The following is a 17,855-nucleotide window of genomic DNA, read 5'->3' on the forward strand; positions in this document are numbered from 1 at the left end:
TATTTAAAGTGATAAAAACCTTAATGACATATCCAATACCTTTTTTCAAAGTATTTAATAAATTATTCCAGAAGGAGTAGCGTTGATGAACTCTGATAAATAAATATTATATTCAAATACAGCTATTAAAGAAATTTTTCTATGTAAAAATAATAGAGATTTGCAATAGATTTTGTTAAATTTAGGTCAATTGAATGTCAATGATAACTTTGATTAAAAGTTAGATTAGCAAGAGAAAAAAGATTTACAGGGCTCTTTAATTAAAATTAATCACTAAAGGGAAAAAACAATTAAATATAATAGCTAAAGTGATTAAAGCCTATTGAATTTTCAAGAAAAAGTAATTAAGAGAAAATATTAAAATAACAAACTAAATGTTTTTAGTGCTCATAATTTAAATAATAATTTAAGTTCAGTAGGAGTAGCTGTTAGAAATTTGTTTGAAAAATCATATTCAGATTTTTTTTACAAAAACCAATCCTTTCTTTAATAAAAATCAGAGAAAGAATATTTCAAGATTTTTTCTTCAGAAATTCATAAAGTAAAAAGTTTGTCAACCAAAGAGAGATTATTCAAAGAAACTTTCATGCCAAGAATCAAGTAGAACCTCTCTAAATTATCATCAAATGTAAATAAATTTTCAATAGTTATTAAAAATATAATTCATATTTTTTTTTCGTATTCTGTCAAGAGCTAATTTTTAAATTGATTTTATTCAAATTAAAAATCTTATTCTTTTATTAAAAAAAATTATAAATTCTAATTAAATACAATAGGAATTTATTCATTACAATAAGAATCAATAGTAGAAACAAGCGTGTTTTAAAAAAGATGAAGCAAGCTAATAAATGTAAATGAATCAAAAATAAAATGAATCAAAAGCATAAAAACAATAAAATTATTTTAAAATTTAAACACAAACTTAGCCAGAAGATAAAATAAAAATGAATGATGATGAAATTAACATCAGTTAGAGAAGTAAAGAAAATAAAATAAATTGAATTATTACTGTTTTATGAATATTTTTAATGAAATTATTAGACAAAAGCTAAAGAGAAGTAAATGATAAAATCATAAGTATAACAATAAAGGATAAAAATTAAAGTGGGACTAATAAAATTTCATAATAAATTAATGAAAAAAATATAGAATAGGAATTTAAATCAAATATTAACCTTTAGGGTATAGAAAAAATATTAAAATTAATATAAAATTAACAACATACTTAAACTGATAATCAGCAAGCTTTGGAATAAAAAGGAAATTAGTATATTACAACTGAAAACAACAAAACTAACGAACCTTTAGGAATCGACTATAATGCTAATTTCAAAACCAATTAGTCATTTCACTTCAAAATAAGGCCATGTAAGATTAATCATATTATTTATTACAGTTTTTATTATATATTAACTAAAATATAAATCAAAGAATCTATTTTTATGAGTGAAATTACAAAAAAGTAAATCAACTTTACAAATATCGTTCAGTGTTTACTTGAGGACAGCTTAAGTAATGACTTTTTAGAGTAAAATGAAAATAATACAATTGGCTAACAACAGTAATAAATATTTCTAACTTATTTATTTATTATGTTAATCTAATTGTTTTTAAATATTAGAAAATTTATTGCTTAGACATAAACAGATCTAAATAATGATTTAAATTATATTCAACAAACAGAAAATGTAACTAAATTTTAAGTAAAAATTTTTTTTTTAAGAAAGACAATTGGCTTAATAAAGCTTTTAAAAAATTATTAGATTAGACATAAAAACAAAGATTTGATTATTTAGCTTATTGCTATAGATCTATTTTTAGAAGATTAAAAGACTTAAGAGCCTTTAGTGTTAATAATAGTTTAAGAGCTTTGGAAAGATCTCTATTAATAAAAGGTTTAAGAACTCCAAAAAGAAAAAATGAAAACATTTGCTACACTTTCTCATGAACTAAGAACTCCATTAAACTGCTCTATATCAATGCTGGAAGTACTGAAAGATGAACTCTCTTTGGAAGAAATAAATTAATTTTATATTGAAGAATATATCAATCCAGCTCTTTTCTCAAACAAACTACTCCTTAACTAAATTAATGATATATTGGATTTTGTTTAAATGGACTGCGGCAAATTTAAATATTCTTTTTTAGACTTTAATGTAATTAATCTTTTAAAAGATTGTAGCAAGCTTGTAAGCATATAAGCTAAAATGAAAAATTTAGAAATTATAATAATATATGATTAAAAAATTAACTAATTTATATGCTCAGACCCAAATAGAATTAGATAAATTTTACTTAATTTTTTATCAAACTCTTTGAAATTCACTAAATCAGGACAAATCGAACTGGGCTTTCTGTAAATCAGTAAGTGCATTTACCAGCTATATGTTAAAGATAGTGGAATTGGTATTTCTAAAGATAACTTAAATTAAATATTCAGCTTTTGTAATAAAGTAAAATAATTAATTTTTAAATTAAATAAATTTATAAATAAATAAAAAATTTATAATTATAAAAAATAGATTTAATACAATAGCAAGGAACATGAATAACTGAATAATCAAGGCTGTGGTTTAGGTTTGGTTATATCTAATTCTATAGCTAAAGGTTTGGTAAATTGTGAATAATACGAAGGAGGTGTTTCTGTGGAATCAGAATATGGCGTAGGTTCTAAATTCAGTATTTTAGTTGAAGATTTTAATAGTAACGTAGATAAAATCAATGAAATTAAGACTTATTATAGTAGAAATACAAAAAATTCTTTAATACCAGCTGAAATTTAAATATGTTCGTAAATTACTTAATAATATGAATAGAAGAATAGTTTTTCAAATAATTAAAATAACTAATAATAAATATGTCTTACTAATTAAATTAACGAAAACGATATTAGCTCTTTAGAAAAATAAAATAATTCTACTTTTGCATTTGTGTAAGAAGACCGTAATTTTAATATTAGTTTTGATAACCATCTAAATAATAACATTGTAAATACTATAAACGATTCTAAATTAGAAGTGCACAGTATAATTAATAAGGGAAAATATAAGGAAGATCATTCTAATTTAAGTTCTACTTAAGTGATAGAAGATACATCAAATACTTAATAATTAAAGCTTAATTTGGGTAAAATATTTTAAATTAAAATCCATAAAAGCTTTTAGGAAGAAGAAAATAATGAGATTAAGAGTAATTCACATAAATCCCTTCATGCAGCTTCTGTTAAACATTAGACTTATATGAGTCCATTATAAAGTCCATAATTTTGTTAAAATAAACAAGATGTTAGCCATATGAATACTAATAAATTTGATCAAATGACCTAATAAATATTTTCATAAAACTAAACATATGAGAATAAGAAAATAAATAACACTGCTTAAGTATTTAATTAGTACTAGTATGATCTAGGATTTCCAAACTCAAATTTTTCAAATAACACAGACTCTGAAATGAAAAATGGATCATCTGATAAAGGAAGTATAGGTAAAAAAATACAACGTGCTTCTATATAATATCAAAATTATTAAGCCTTAAGAAAGTCGATTTAAAATTCTAATTTACAAATAGACATCAAAGATGATAATTCTCTACATGAATAAGAAGGGTTCACATCTTATGTAAGCTCAAAAAAAATCAAAACATTGTTTTTATCCAATTAAAAATTCACAACATCATCACTTACAAATGAAAAATTCGAAAAATGTTTAAGTTAAAAATCTCAACTAAGTTGTAATAAAATTGCTGACACTGAGAATTATTCTGAAATGAATAAAAATGAAAAAAAATAAACCGTTTAATAATAACTTGATTAAATTTTTGAATTTAATTAGAACAAAAAAATAAAATGTAGATGCCCTTAAATAATGATAGTTGATGATAACCAATTCAATTTATATGCGATGTAAAAAATTATTTAATAATTTCAATTTGAAATTGTTTTGTTTTCAGAGGGTAATTAAGCTATTTAGTTCATTAAATCTCAATTCTTTTAAAATTGCTGCCATTCACCTCAAATGATCTTGATGGACATAGAAATGCCAGTTAAAAACGGCTACGAAACAGTTTAAGAAATAATTCAATTTTATAAAAGTTAGCAGTATAATAACATCCCTCTTATAATTGCTTGCACCTCTTATGTAGGATAGGAAGATTATAATCAATGCATAGAGTCTGGAATGCATGACTTTATAAATAAACCTATATTAAAAACTGCATTTTAAAATTTAATATTAACTTATAAGAACATACTCTGTATTTAAAATTGAAATTATCAACTTTTAGTTATTATTAAAGCCAGAAAATAATTTTAAGAAAGACCAAGGGAGGGAAGAAATATTTAATGATTTTTTGTTTTATATACTAAATTCATTTAATTTAAATTTGATCAAACACTTTCTAAAAATTCTTTAATTATAATAAGTGATAATATATGGTATATTATATATTTTTTTAATCATTACATTTATAAAAAAATAATTCTAATTGTTAGTAAAAATTTAATTACCAAATTAATTAAACCATTTTTGTTGTGTAAAACTATCCTATTAATACTAAGACTATTAATTTATTAAAATAGCATTTTGTGAAATTAAAAATTAACTTATAAAGCAAATATGTCTAAACTAAAAATGGGCTTTAATTAAATTACTGTAATTTGATTGCAATAGACGCTATATAATTTTCGAATCAGAGTAGGGATGCATGCCAGTATCAATGAAAATAGAATGAAGTTATTTAATTAATTAATTAATTATATATATTCTTTGAATAGAAGACAAATGAAATAGATTTTTAATTTCTTTTGCATTATTTTCATGGAGACATCAATTGATTAAGAAATTCTTATTTGATTCTAATGAAAAAATAAGTGATTTAAAAATTAATCTTTTCAATTAAATTGAAGGAAAATAGCTTTGTTTCTATGATAGAAAAATGCAATTTTTATCAAAAGTCATTAGTATTAATTAACTTTAAAAGATTATTGGCAAATTTTTTTAATAATTAATATAAATTGAAAATTTTAAAAACTAGAGCATATAAAAAAAGCAAATTTTAGTTATCAAAATAGTAATAAATAAATAAGTAATCAATCAATGAACACAATGAATTTTAAAGCATTTCTAGGCAAGAAAATTCATAAACTTCCTTAAGGATTAAATAGCTTTGATGAGCTTCTTTTTGTGATAAGAACCATCTTTTCTTAGAAATTACCTGAATAATACACTTTTAAATATGAAGATAGCGACAAAGATTGGATTGGATTAGAGTCATAGGAAGATTTTGAAGCAGCAATTGGCTTTTTCAAGGAAAATAATATAAATTCTATGAAAATAAAAATAGTTAAATCTACTAAACCAGCTCTTGATTAGTATGTTTTAAAGAATTTAAGTGATGAAATGAGCTAGTCTAGAATCATTTAATTCTCTAAAAAAGATGCAGAGGAAGATTTAAATGAGAGCGTTGTCATAAACAAAGATTAAAATAAAGAAGATCAGATTGCTGAATAGAACCAGAATAGATAAAATGAGCTTTCTAGAGAATAAGCAGATCCAGTTAAATAATAAAATAATTTAGAGTTAGAGCAAGAGCAAAAAGAAAAACAAAACTAAGAAATAAAATAATAAAGTAGCAAGAGAAATTCTGATGCTGGATTAAATAACATATAAGATTAAATATTATAGCAAAAAGACCAAGAAAATTAAAAAGTATTAGAATTAAACTCATCTTAAAAAATTTAATTAACTTTAGACGAGCTTAAAAAGATGATTGAAGATGTGGTCGAATAAAAAATTAAAATTCTTTTGAGTAACTATAACCTAGTCCCTAAGAATGATTAAGAGTAAAGAGGCATTTCTTCACAAGATTATATGAATAAATTGAATTAATTGAATAATAATTTAATGTAAATCGACGATAAATTGGAAGAAAGAAAAGAAGATTTTATCAAATAATCAGACTCAAATTCCAAGTTAAATTCTTCACAGATAAATGATTCCCTATATCAATCTGACTTAGAAAAGAAAAAGCCAAGAGCTATGCTTAAGACTGATCCTCCTGCAGAACTAAAGGTAGAAGTTGGAAGTCCTTATGTATGGAGCTTCAAGATTGAAAATAGTGGAATAACATCATGGCCTAAATACACATACTTTAAGTGCTTGCAAGGACCTCACAAAGACTAAAAAATTGAATTGGAATAACTTAAACCCTAAGGTGTTATCGAGATTTAAATTCCTTTGGAAGCTCCTTTGAAACCAAATAAATACCAAGAAATATGGAGCCTCGTTCAAGAAATACCTGAAAAGCCCACAATCAACTTTGGTCCTAAAGTGAGGTACACATTAGTAGTCTAAGAAGAATCTATTGTTTAAGGCGATAACAATGCTGCTTCTCAAAATAACTAACAAAATCAAAGACCTTCTATCTCAATAAGTGATCCATGTAATTTTTTGAATTATTATTGAATTAATTAAATATTAAAACAATTTTTAAAAAACAAACAGAAAACAATGGAAAAGTGAACAGCAAAATATTAGACATTGCAAAGCAAATGAAAGAAATTTTAGGTGGTGATATTAAAAAGTATATTGAATTTGTTAAATTGGACAATCATGAGAAACTTCCTTTAGAATAGCTACTTAATATCTACATAGACAACTAAAAGTTTTGATCATTTTAATACACTGAATAATTAATTTATAAATTAATAAATCAATTCATTATAAAAAGTATGAAAAATAAGTTAAATATTTTTTAATAAACAAATAAATAAATTACTATTATATAAAAATAATAAATAAATAAATAATTACTTATTAATTTTGTTGTCTATTAATATTTATAAGTATTCTGTAAGCTTATTTGCTTTCATTTTAAACCAATTCATTTTTAAAGTCATTTTATTAAATTAAATATTTGACAAAACAAAATTTTATGACAACAATTTTTTAAAGATTTAGAATTTGAATTAATGGTGAGATTTTATGATCAAAGTTTATTATTCATGATAATAACTCCAAACCATAACGTAGATTAAAAGTATTATTTAAAATTTGTAAAAGAGTAGAAATTAAATATAATATTTATCATTTAGAATAAATTTTTTAGGTTAGTTAGTTTATTGGATAAATTTTAATTATATTTCTATTTTTTAAATATCGAGTTTAAAATATGAAACTTGTTTCAAAGAAAGATATATTTTTTATAAATAAAATAATAAATTAAGTTATTTGAATATAAATTGTATAAATATGTATTTTATATAGTTATTTCACTTTAAATTTTTATTAATTTGTACATATTTGATTAAATGCTATTGCTAGCTAAGTTTAATTCATGTTTATAATTAATTAATTAATTTATATTTTTGTATAAGTTTTTATTAAGATAATTATTTATTTCTCAAAGTATTTTTTAATGGTATATCTATTATAATGGTGATAATAGCAGAAAATTAATGTAAACAGTTATTATAAGTAAATAGTTGTTTATATGTTGAGGATAAGATAAGAGATTCTTAATTTATTTGTTTATTTGTTTGTTTGTTTATTTATTTATTTTTTAGAAAAATAGTTATTCAATTTTCAGAACTTTGTGGAGAAGAAGATTTAGTTTCACATTCATCATCATCACTATCAGTATCAATAGTGTTGGTTAATATTTCCTTTTATTTTAAATTGGGGAAAGCTCTCAGCATAACAATGTCGTCTGTTTAGTCGATTTCTATGTTTCTTTTAAATGAAAAATAATGAGTTTATTTAAAAGTCAATTTATTTTAAAAGAAAATCTCTACTTTAGTTTTAAAAAGATCTGTTCAAGCGAGTTTATTTTGCATAATTATTCATTCAATTTTCTGATATCGCTGTTTGATAATTTGTTTTGACTAATTTTACAAATGAATTTATAAATTTATTGATTTGGTTACGATTAAAATGAATTACCCTAAGTTAAGATTGATGTTTTGAATATTTTGTGTAACTTTAAATGAGCTGGTGAGTTAATCTATTGACTTCAAATTGCAGTCACTGTGAATAAAAATTAAAAATTAGGAATTCACTAGAATTCTTAGCTAATAAATAAATAATTACAATAAGTCAATCTGGAGGAATTTGAGAGATTTAAGAGTCTTAATAGCCTCGCTTAGTTGCAAGACACCTTCTTCTTTAAGTTGATTCTAGCTATATTCATAATTAAAAATAGATTAATAAATAGCCATTCAATTTATCAAGCTTAACATATCTCAACATTTAATTTATAAATTAATTAATACGCAATGCATAGCTTGAGACTAGATAATTTTGTAAGGTGTTTGAGAGCTTCTCCTAATTTGTTAGACCCAACATGAGTTATAGAAGTGTTGCTAAGATTAAAAATAATTTAAAGTTTAATGGATTACAAAATATATTTTAAAAAATACCTTAAATTTAACTAAAGTTCTTCTAAATTAGTTAACTATGACAAGCCTTCACTAAAATGTATAAGTCCTTAATCCTGAATTGTGTTTGACCTTTAAAATAAAAATAAAAATCAATTAAGGATATTGATTACAAGGAGGGTTTGAGTAAATTAAATTGAATAATAAAAATATTTTGATTCAATAAAAAGTTTACCAGAAGTCAATGTTTAAGTGAGTAAGATTCTTAAGGTGGATCATGTTTTTAGAAAATTTACTCATGTATTTATCTGTGATAAAGTTGAAACTATTTTTAAAAAAGAATGTCAATTTTTATTCAGCAATTCTAGAGCATGATAAAGTTATTGTATAAACAAATAATTAGAGTGTATAATATTCTACCATAAATGGAGATTCAGCTTTTAGATGTGGCTAAAATATGACAAAGATTTAGCAATCATTTCAAAGCCTTCATTGCCAATGTCTTTATTACTAATTTATACATAAAAAAGTTTTATAAAAATTATATTTCATGTTTTCATATAAAGCTTACAAAATATTTATTATTTTTTAGTAAATATTTCTTTGTATCTTTTTATTTAACTAATTATTTTGAAAGCAATAAATAAATAACTAAATACCTTGCATCTAGAGTGAACTCTTTTAGTTATTTTAGCCACTTAACTTCACCCAACATTGCTTTGATACATTATGGTTAAATATAGCATCTGTTTAAGAATAATGATAAATATGTTAGAACAGAAATAAAAGAAGCTTTCAATAAATTTATTTTATTTTTAATGATAAATGATGTAATTTTAATTATTTTAAAAATTACTTGAGCGGTAAAGTGAAATGAGTGTAGTTAGACAAGTTAAATATTTCTTTTACTGAAACAATTTCATTAAAATACATTTTTCTTCTTTTGCAAGGACAATTTTCGTTAGAATTGCAATTTGATTTTGCAGAAACGCAACCCATTTATTTATTATATTATATATGCTTGTTATTTATTTATTTAATCTTATTTTGATTGGGTTATAAATTTACACTAAATTGATAAATGTAAATAGTATTCTTATTAATCACTGAAAACAAACTTTTGATCTTTGTTTTTATTAAAATTTTTGCAAAAAAAAAATTATATTCATTTAATAGAAGAAAGGGTTTTAAAAGAAATCAATAGCAGTAATTAAAATAGTAAAAATTTACATTTAAGTATAGATGCAAATATAAACTCAATACTTAGTCATAAAAATCTTCTATTATTAATCAATTTACATCATAAGGTCTTTGCAGGAGCTATTAATCCTATTAACGTATATTTTTTTTTCTAATCATTAAAATGCGCAATTATCTAGAAAAACTAATGAACTTAATATGATGTTTTACATGTAATTTAGATTAATAAATTAAATGATAAATTTTATGATTAATACTTTGCATGTTTATTGATTTATTTATTACTTCTTTCTGCTGCTATTTAAAGCAATTAATTGTTTTTGTTTACTTTCTTATTACTTATAAAAATTAATGAGCTTTTCATAAAATATATCAGCTTAAATTTAAGTAATAAAATTTTCTCTTTCTTTTTATGTTTTTTAAACTGAAAATATTTTCTAAAATTCTTGGAGAAAATAAATCTTACCATATTTAAAATAAATAAATAAATAAATTTTAGCTTAATAGTACCTTTAATGATTGGAATTATGTAAAAAGAGTAATTTAAAATCTATGTAAATTAATTAATTTCTTTGGTCTACAATATGATTTTTTTAGCATGCTTACATGAACAAATATTTTAAAATAAAGTTTAAGAAATCTACTATTTATTTTTCTATTATTTTTTTCAGATTCTAAACATTAAATCAACTAAATTTGAAGATAAAATTAAAGCTTAAAGTTTTATTTTTTGGTTTTTATCTAAAACTGATTTTTACTTATTTAATACTTGATTCTTATGGAAATATGGTTGATTTTATTTTACTTTGATACTTCAAATTTAATCTTCATCTAAATTTCTTCCCATCCTAAATAGACATAGTAATTTAAAAAGTATAACATAGCACTGAAATTAAAGTTTTTCACAAGCATTTTACTCACAATACTTTCATTTCAGCAAAAATAGATAATCAATCATGTTTATTTATGATTTATAATAGAAAAAGATGCTCTAAACAAACAACAAAAGAACATTTTAGAATAGTCAATCATAGATAAATACCAACTGCAGTATGAAAAAGCTAATTAAACATACAAGAATAAAAGATTTTGATAAGTATAAAATTATTTAATATCCTTTAATTTAATTAGGTAGAAAGAATTTAATAGATTCTGTAGGTTTAAAAATAAGCAAAAAACAAACAAAGAAACAATCAAGCACACTAAACATAAAAATACTATTAAACATTTATTTAAATAGACAAAAAATTTTGTAAGGAAAGATTTTCTTTATTAAAGTAAACAAGCAAAACTGTTTAAATAATTAAAAAAACTCAAATTTATTTATTCTATTTGTAGGAAGTAAGTTCGTCATTTTAATTTATAACTCAAGATATAATAGAAGTAACTCTCTTGCTTCAAAGTTAAGCTTTCTGTGTTTTATTTATTATTTAGCAGCACTAACAAATTCAGCTTTTTGGATATTTGTTTATTGAAGAAATTAGTAAATAGGTTAATGAAATACTCTTTTAAATCTTAAAAATGTTTTTAATCATTTTTATGATTGTTTTAGTAGCTCGTATTGTAAATGTAATATAAATATTAAGATAGTAAGTAAGTTCATCATTCTAATTTATAACTCAAGAAATAATAGAAGTAACTCTCTTGCTTAAAAGTTAAGCTTTCTGTGATTTATTAATTATTTAGCAGTACTAACGAATTTAGCTTTTCGAATATTTGTTTATTGTAGAAATTAGTTAATTGATTAATGAAATACTCCTTTAAATCTTAAAAATGTTCTTAGTCATTTATATGATTGTTTTAGTAGCTCGTATTGTAAATATTATTTAAGTATTGAGATAGTAAGTTTATTATATTATTTTACACAGCTTCTAAAGTGATAAAATTTTAATTTTGTTATTGCATATAATCTACTATTTTTTTAAAGAAGAAAAAATAAGCTTTTTCAAAAATTTTGACAATTTGTGATTTTTCTATTTAAAAGTAGCTAAATGATCCATAGAACTAAGCAATAAAGAATTTCTTAAATATTTCACTTTAGCTTTGCATTTTTTGTATTCCTGCACCCTAAAATTATTTATAAATAGTTAAAATTTGATAAAGTGATAAAGGGGTTTGCATAAGCAATGGATCTTAACATCCAATGATAGCTTCTCTTAACTTTTTACTCATTTCATCTTTCTAAATTGTAGGATAATTTTTTTAATTATTGAATTTTTATTTTGTTTCGTAATTAAATGATTTTTCTTGATTTTGATTGTAAATATCTATAAATTGCTTCATTTGTATTTAAGTTGTTAGCTTTTCTAACTGGATTCCATCAACATCAGCTATTTTTATTTCTAGACTTTCTAGAAATTTTGTTGCACAGTTATTATATAAAAAAACTTGTTGATAATTGCTTGTCGAAGTAATGAGGAATATAAATTTTTTCTTATCTTTGATTTGATTTTTTAAAATTTATGATAAATTATTGTAGTTCTAGTCATTTAAGCCATCAATAATAAGCACTTTATATTCAAGGTTCTGCATTACTTCTGAGAGCTAAGAATCAAACAAGTTCTATAATTCGTGTTTATTTGTTAAATTCATATTTTAAAGTTTCAACAATATTGGTGTATATATTATCATTTTTTATCCAAAGCTGACTATGCAACTTTACGATTATTTACTTTAATTAAGCATTGAATCTATTTATTTTTTATTATGTTCAATCAAAATCTAATGAATATGTAATGATAATTATGTTTTTCCAGATCCAGATGCTCCCTACACAATTATAGCTCTTTTATTTGATACTTCTCTTACTCTAAAATAAAGTTCCAATAAGGTTTATTAGATAGGTTTAACAGCATTTCCTGTTGAAAATAAGTCTAAAAAGTTTGTTTTATGAGTTTAAAGCAGGTTATATTGCTGGTCAATATAATTTTGCCATGCAATTCTGCTTTGAAGAAAAGAGTCTTAAGTGTTTTTTATTTAATCTATCCTACTTCTCATCATATCCAAATCTTCCTATTAGCTTTGTTAGCTCATCGATTACTGATCGAAATCCAATTAATCTGCATAATAATTATTATTATTTTAATTGTTTTATTCTAATATAATGACTGAAGCCTAATTTGCTATGCTTTTTAATTGGTTTTATTTCTCAAATGAATCTTTATTTTTTATTTACATTAATAAATCTTTATTTTTTGAAATGAGAATGTATATTTTTTGATGTACTTCAAAGTAATATCTATAATAAATAGCATCAATGATCTCTTAAAGCAGAGGATAATTAGGGCATTTTTTTGTAAATAGCTCATAGCATCTAATTAATATCGAAAGGGAAATATATCTCAACAAAATATTTCTCTCAAATGCAAAATTTTCAAGCTATCTAAAAAAATATTGCCTTTCACTATAACTCATTATTCCGTTATCATTATTTTTAATAAATTTATAAAAGTAAGTGTTGTTCTAATTAATTTGATATCCAGGATCTTCCTTCATTTTTTAAATCAGCTTATCAATTTGCATCAAAGCATAGTATTAAATCCTAAAATTAGACTTAGTGTCAATGTTTTCATGCCTAATTTGTAATTCTAGCTCATATTAAACTGCATTCTACTGTTTCACTTAATCAAAACTGTTTTGCATACTGTCACTATACGAAGAAGCACTAGTAGATTTTCTAGAGTAGTCTTAGCTTGAAAATGATGATTGAGTTGAAAAAGAGTTTAAAGATAGTTTTTCTTCTAATTAGCAGAGAATATTTTCATTATATTGAATTATTCCTACAATTTTCTTGCAATTTCTATATGAGCTGCAAGCATTCTTGCATTTATCAATGAGCTATTTTAGGGCAGCCTTATCTAACTTATAAGCAACAGTTAGTACTTAATAAAGAGTTTAACCAGATTTTACTATCAATTACGAAGTTGTTTCAATAGATTTGGAAGTAGTAAAGATATATCTGATCAGTTTGAAATAAAAGATATGATTTTGAAGAGGCTCATGCTGCTAGAAGCTTTATAAAACCTGAATTTGATCATCAATCAACTTAATAAATTCATTTTTTTAGTTATCTGTCACTATAAACTTCTCTTAATTCATGTAAAACAATAATCGATCAGCAGAGAGTTCTAAAAACTATAATAAAAGTGGATGACATTCCGGATTCTCAAAAAATGCTTAATTTAGATTCTTAAACTTTTAATAAGAATATGTCTTAGTATTAGATCTAAGCTCAGTCATGTGTGCAATCATTTCGTTTAATTCTTTTATGCAATCTTTTACATAAATGCAGCTCTTCTATTAATCTTCATCTTCTTTCTCTTCCAGCCATTCGATAATATTTTAATCTTTTTTCTGTTTTAGTTCTTCATTACTGTTACTTAGAAAGTTACCACCACCCTATAAAAAGCACTTTTTTAAGCTTAAAACACTTTTATATTTATCAAAGCTTAACAAACCTGATAATTATTTTTCTAAGTCCTTTTTTTTCTAAAATCCACTCAATATATGTTATTTAAGCATTTAAATAATTCTTTTTTGAGCAGTTTAAGTAATTTGAATAAAGTTTCCATTTTAATCTGAGGCATTAAGCAAAAACAAGCTACTAGCTTTTTAATAATATAAAGAAACCTAATTAAACTTAGAGAATGCTATCGTTAAATAGCAAACAGTATTTTTTTCATTTATCAAATCACCTTTATCTTGAATTACTTTTTAGATTGATAAATTCATACTTACTATGTTGTTTTATTTGTTTGCTTTTTAAGTTTTGTCTCTACTTTAATTGATCACTAATCAATTAGAATCAAAAAGATAATCAAATATTTATTTATTTATTTATTGATTTATGAATCTGATCAATCTATAGAATTTATCATAAATGTGAATATTTTTTAAATTTTAATTTCGATTGATATGCTAATTGCTACCAAATTAGAATATCTAAATAAAATTTTTCACATAAGATTGTCTTAACTTCTGCACTAAGTTTATAAATATATCATTTTATTATCAAAATGTTTTCCTCTATTACATTTTTTTGTTATGAAAAAATATTAACCTAATAGAAAAAAGTAATAGATAGACTACAAATAATAGTAAAATTGCTTAAATATGATTTATTTCTTACATTGATGAAATTAAGCAAATATTTTTTTATGTTAAAAAACTAATTTAAAATATAAATTTCAAAAAAGAGGCAAATTGATTTCATTCATCTTATTATCTAAAATTTACAAATTTAGATTGATAGGCCATACTTTATTGCTTATAATTTATTTTAAAATTATCAAATATAATCAATTCTTTCAATAGAGTTATCAAATCGTCTTTTTTTGAATTTATTACAACATTCTTTTTTGAAATTCTGAGATTTTGAAATATAAAATAGTCAGAAAAAATAATTTTCTTTATTGATTTTTAAATTTTGAAAGAAATCTATCTTCAATTTTAAAATCCAATAGTAATCCTAAAATAAAATTACAAATATTCATATTTATAAACTTAAAAACATGGATAAAATAAGAAAATGTCAGTATTTTTATCACAAACATAATACAGAAGAATATCTTTTTAGAATTAGAACATCATGAAATTAAAATAGAAATGTATAAATCAATAAATTTAACTTGTATTTTTTTAGATTATATATTATAAAAAAAAAGATAATTTTTTTAAAATAGGAATATTAATAAATAAAAGATCAATAAATACAGATAATTATAAGGTTAATAGTTATTCTATAGCATCAACTATCTATTTAAACAATTATTTACATGAAATAGAAAAAAATTTATACATTGAAAAATTGCCTTTCTTATCAAGTTATTGATAATAAATAAAGTTTTTAATCTAAATAAAATTTAAGCTTTACGCAATTTTAAAATTTATTTAGTTGTTAAAAATTTAAAAACAAATATAGATAGTCATTAAAAATTGAATAAAAAGTATGATGCAAGCAAGCATCTTTAATAATTTGAATTATTTAATTAATTAATAAGAAACGAAAATGAACCGAATCTGATCATCAACATAAGTTAGTGCTATGATAAGAAGTAGTTCTTTTAAGCAAATAAAATTGAAAAAGAAGATGAATATTTATTTTACTTGCTTATTTGTAAAAATAATGTATGCAAATTAGAATACAAAAATGAGTAAATTATTAAGAAAGTAAGCATCTAGCTAATTATGTAGTTAGTGAGTGAATGAGAATGAATATCAATAAGTAAGCGTTAATACAAATTGATATATAGATATGAAATGCAACTAATGTTGATTAGTTTTATATATAATTGTATGAAAAAAGTAAAGTTTTTCAATATTGAATGATATATATTTTATTTTTAAAGTTGTTTGCACGCTCACTTAGCCATCATCATTCTAACGAATTCTTCGTAGTTAATGTGACCATCACCATCAATATCAGCCTATTTATTAAATACATGAAATTAGTTTAGTTGGTTAGTTGATTTATTGATTGATTAAAAAGCTTGTTTGTTTAAACTCCATTTTATGTGTTGATTTATTTATTTATTGTTTTGCCATGGAGCAGCTATTTGTTCGTTTAACAAATTGCTTGCGATGTAGTGGCTGATATGTTAATTTATTTCATGTTTATTTGTTTGAAAAACTAATCTAACTTATTAACTAACTAAAAGTTTTGAAGTTCTCTGAAAAAATGTTGGTTGATTAGTTAATTTTAATGAAGTTAAAAAATGGAAGCTAGATAATATAGATTATTTAATAAATAAATAATAAATTACTTCTCTAATCATTTCATCGACTTCTTCGTCAGTAAGCTTTTCACCGAGATTAGTCATGACGTGTCTTAATTCAGCGGCAGAAATGAGACCATTACCATCTCTATCGAAGACCTTGAAGGCTTCAATAAGTTCTTCTTCAGTATCAGTATCTTTCATCTTTCTGGCCATCAAACTTAAGAATTCAGGGAAATCGATAGTACCGTTACCATCAGCATCGACTTCGTTAATCATATCTTAGAGTTCAGCTTCAGTGGGGTTTTGACCTATTTATTTAAAATTATAAGATTGATGAGATTTATCATGTTAGTTGGTTGAATATCTTTCAATCTTTCTAAACTTCCTATTATTTTTTCTGATCTCCTTAACATGCATGAATATTTATTTATAAATATATTTTTGCTTTCTTCCTCACTCGTTTGAAAATATTGAAAAAATAAGCAACTCTTAAATGATGATCGTTTAATGCTCCTGAAATATCTTTTACTTTGATGAAAATGTAGCCATTTTATGGCATATATGTTTGAAGGCATCCTTAAATGCTATTTATGTTAGTATAATTCATGTATGTTCTTAAAAGATTTGCTATGCGATTGGTTGCTAATTGGAAAAATAAATAGAATAGCCTTGTATAATATATTCTTGAAAACGTATAGAAATTTTATTGACTGAAGATATTATATAACTATTTGTTTTTTTATTTATTTATTAGCTTATAAGAAAGTGAAATTTTTATTTATAAGCAAGAAGGAGGAGGGAGAAGAAAGCCTATTTATTTCGAAAAATCTTAATAATAGTTGCTAGTCAATATTCATTGAATGAATTTTGTATTGAGTTTGCTAAGCACTAGATGATGCTTTGCTTAAGGAACAACTCTGTTCTATTTTTTGTTTGAAGGAGAGAAAAAAAGAAAATAGGAAGAAAAAATAAGATCAAGAAAATTAGTTATTTCTTCGAAAGGGGAGAGTTTAAAAGAAAAGAATCTTACCCAAAGATCTCATGACAGTACCCAATTCCTTGGTGGTAATGGTACCATCACCATCCTTATCGAACAAGGAGAAAGCTTCCTTGAATTCAGCAATTTGTTCTTCAGTTAATTGATCAGCCATTTCTTAATTTTTCTTTTTTTTTTATTTTTTTGAGTTTTATGATAATAATATTAAATCTTTTATTTATATATATTTAAGATTTTCAAATTTATTTTCTTTTCAAATAAAACAAAAAACAATCAATCAATCAATTAATAAATAAATAAATAAATGAGTGAATGATTCATTTATTCTTGATTCGTAAGTTCGTTCGTTCATTCATGCTTCTCTCTTTGTATGCATTGTAATTTACTTTCAAAAAATGAATGACTCAATCAATCAATCATATTTTTATTTCCCACTTTTTAATTAATTAATAAACAGTTTTTTCCTACTTAACAAGGCATTTTTATGCAGCATAGACAATTTTTAATATTTATTATAAGGAACAACCCATCACTTAAATAATAATCAATGTAATTGAATACATTAGTT

The 17,855-nt window shown here is 22.7% G+C and overlaps 5 protein-coding genes across 5 annotated transcripts; 2 read left to right on the forward strand and 3 right to left on the reverse strand. All coding sequences in view use genetic code 6, as the record gives it.

The window, feature by feature from the left end:
- Positions 1-2,260: 2,260 nt before the first annotated feature.
- Positions 2,261-2,548, forward strand: TTHERM_000630538 (hypothetical protein; the record flags this gene model as incomplete). The annotated part of the gene is made up of 2 exons (XM_012799392.1): positions 2,261-2,453; positions 2,523-2,548. 2 exons carry the CDS (start codon positions 2,261-2,263, stop codon positions 2,546-2,548), a joined length of 219 nt encoding a protein of 72 aa, XP_012654846.1.
- A 2,548-nt stretch (positions 2,549-5,096) lies between these two features.
- On the forward strand, positions 5,097-6,670 carry TTHERM_00630539 (PB1 domain protein; the record flags this gene model as incomplete). Its single annotated transcript, XM_001471399.2, has 2 exons — positions 5,097-6,441; positions 6,504-6,670. The coding sequence occupies 2 exons, from the start codon at positions 5,097-5,099 to the stop codon at positions 6,668-6,670; spliced, it is 1,512 nt and encodes a 503-aa protein (XP_001471449.2).
- Positions 6,671-7,576: 906 nt separating this feature from the next.
- On the reverse strand, positions 7,577-9,373 carry TTHERM_00630530 (hypothetical protein; the record flags this gene model as incomplete). Its single annotated transcript, XM_001022778.2, has 10 exons — positions 7,577-7,730; positions 7,793-7,882; positions 7,941-8,024; positions 8,088-8,177; positions 8,270-8,359; positions 8,417-8,506; positions 8,610-8,699; positions 8,795-8,884; positions 9,034-9,120; positions 9,231-9,373. The coding sequence occupies 10 exons, from the start codon at positions 9,371-9,373 to the stop codon at positions 7,577-7,579; spliced, it is 1,008 nt and encodes a 335-aa protein (XP_001022778.2).
- Positions 9,374-11,176: 1,803 nt separating this feature from the next.
- Positions 11,177-14,305, reverse strand: TTHERM_00630510 (hypothetical protein; the record flags this gene model as incomplete). The annotated part of the gene is made up of 1 exon (XM_001022776.1): positions 11,177-14,305. One exon carries the CDS (start codon positions 14,303-14,305, stop codon positions 11,177-11,179), a length of 3,129 nt encoding a protein of 1,042 aa, XP_001022776.1.
- Positions 14,306-15,933: 1,628 nt separating this feature from the next.
- TTHERM_00630500 (calmodulin 1) lies at positions 15,934-17,441 on the reverse strand (the record flags this gene model as incomplete). Its single annotated transcript, XM_001022775.3, has 3 exons — positions 15,934-15,999; positions 16,336-16,598; positions 17,321-17,441. The coding sequence occupies 3 exons, from the start codon at positions 17,439-17,441 to the stop codon at positions 15,934-15,936; spliced, it is 450 nt and encodes a 149-aa protein (XP_001022775.2).
- Positions 17,442-17,855: the final 414 nt, after the last annotated feature.

The sequence above is a fragment of the Tetrahymena thermophila genome (genome assembly GCF_000189635.1).
Source record: "Tetrahymena thermophila SB210 genomic scaffold scf_8254470, whole genome shotgun sequence".
NCBI classification, from domain to species: domain Eukaryota; phylum Ciliophora; class Oligohymenophorea; order Hymenostomatida; family Tetrahymenidae; genus Tetrahymena; species Tetrahymena thermophila.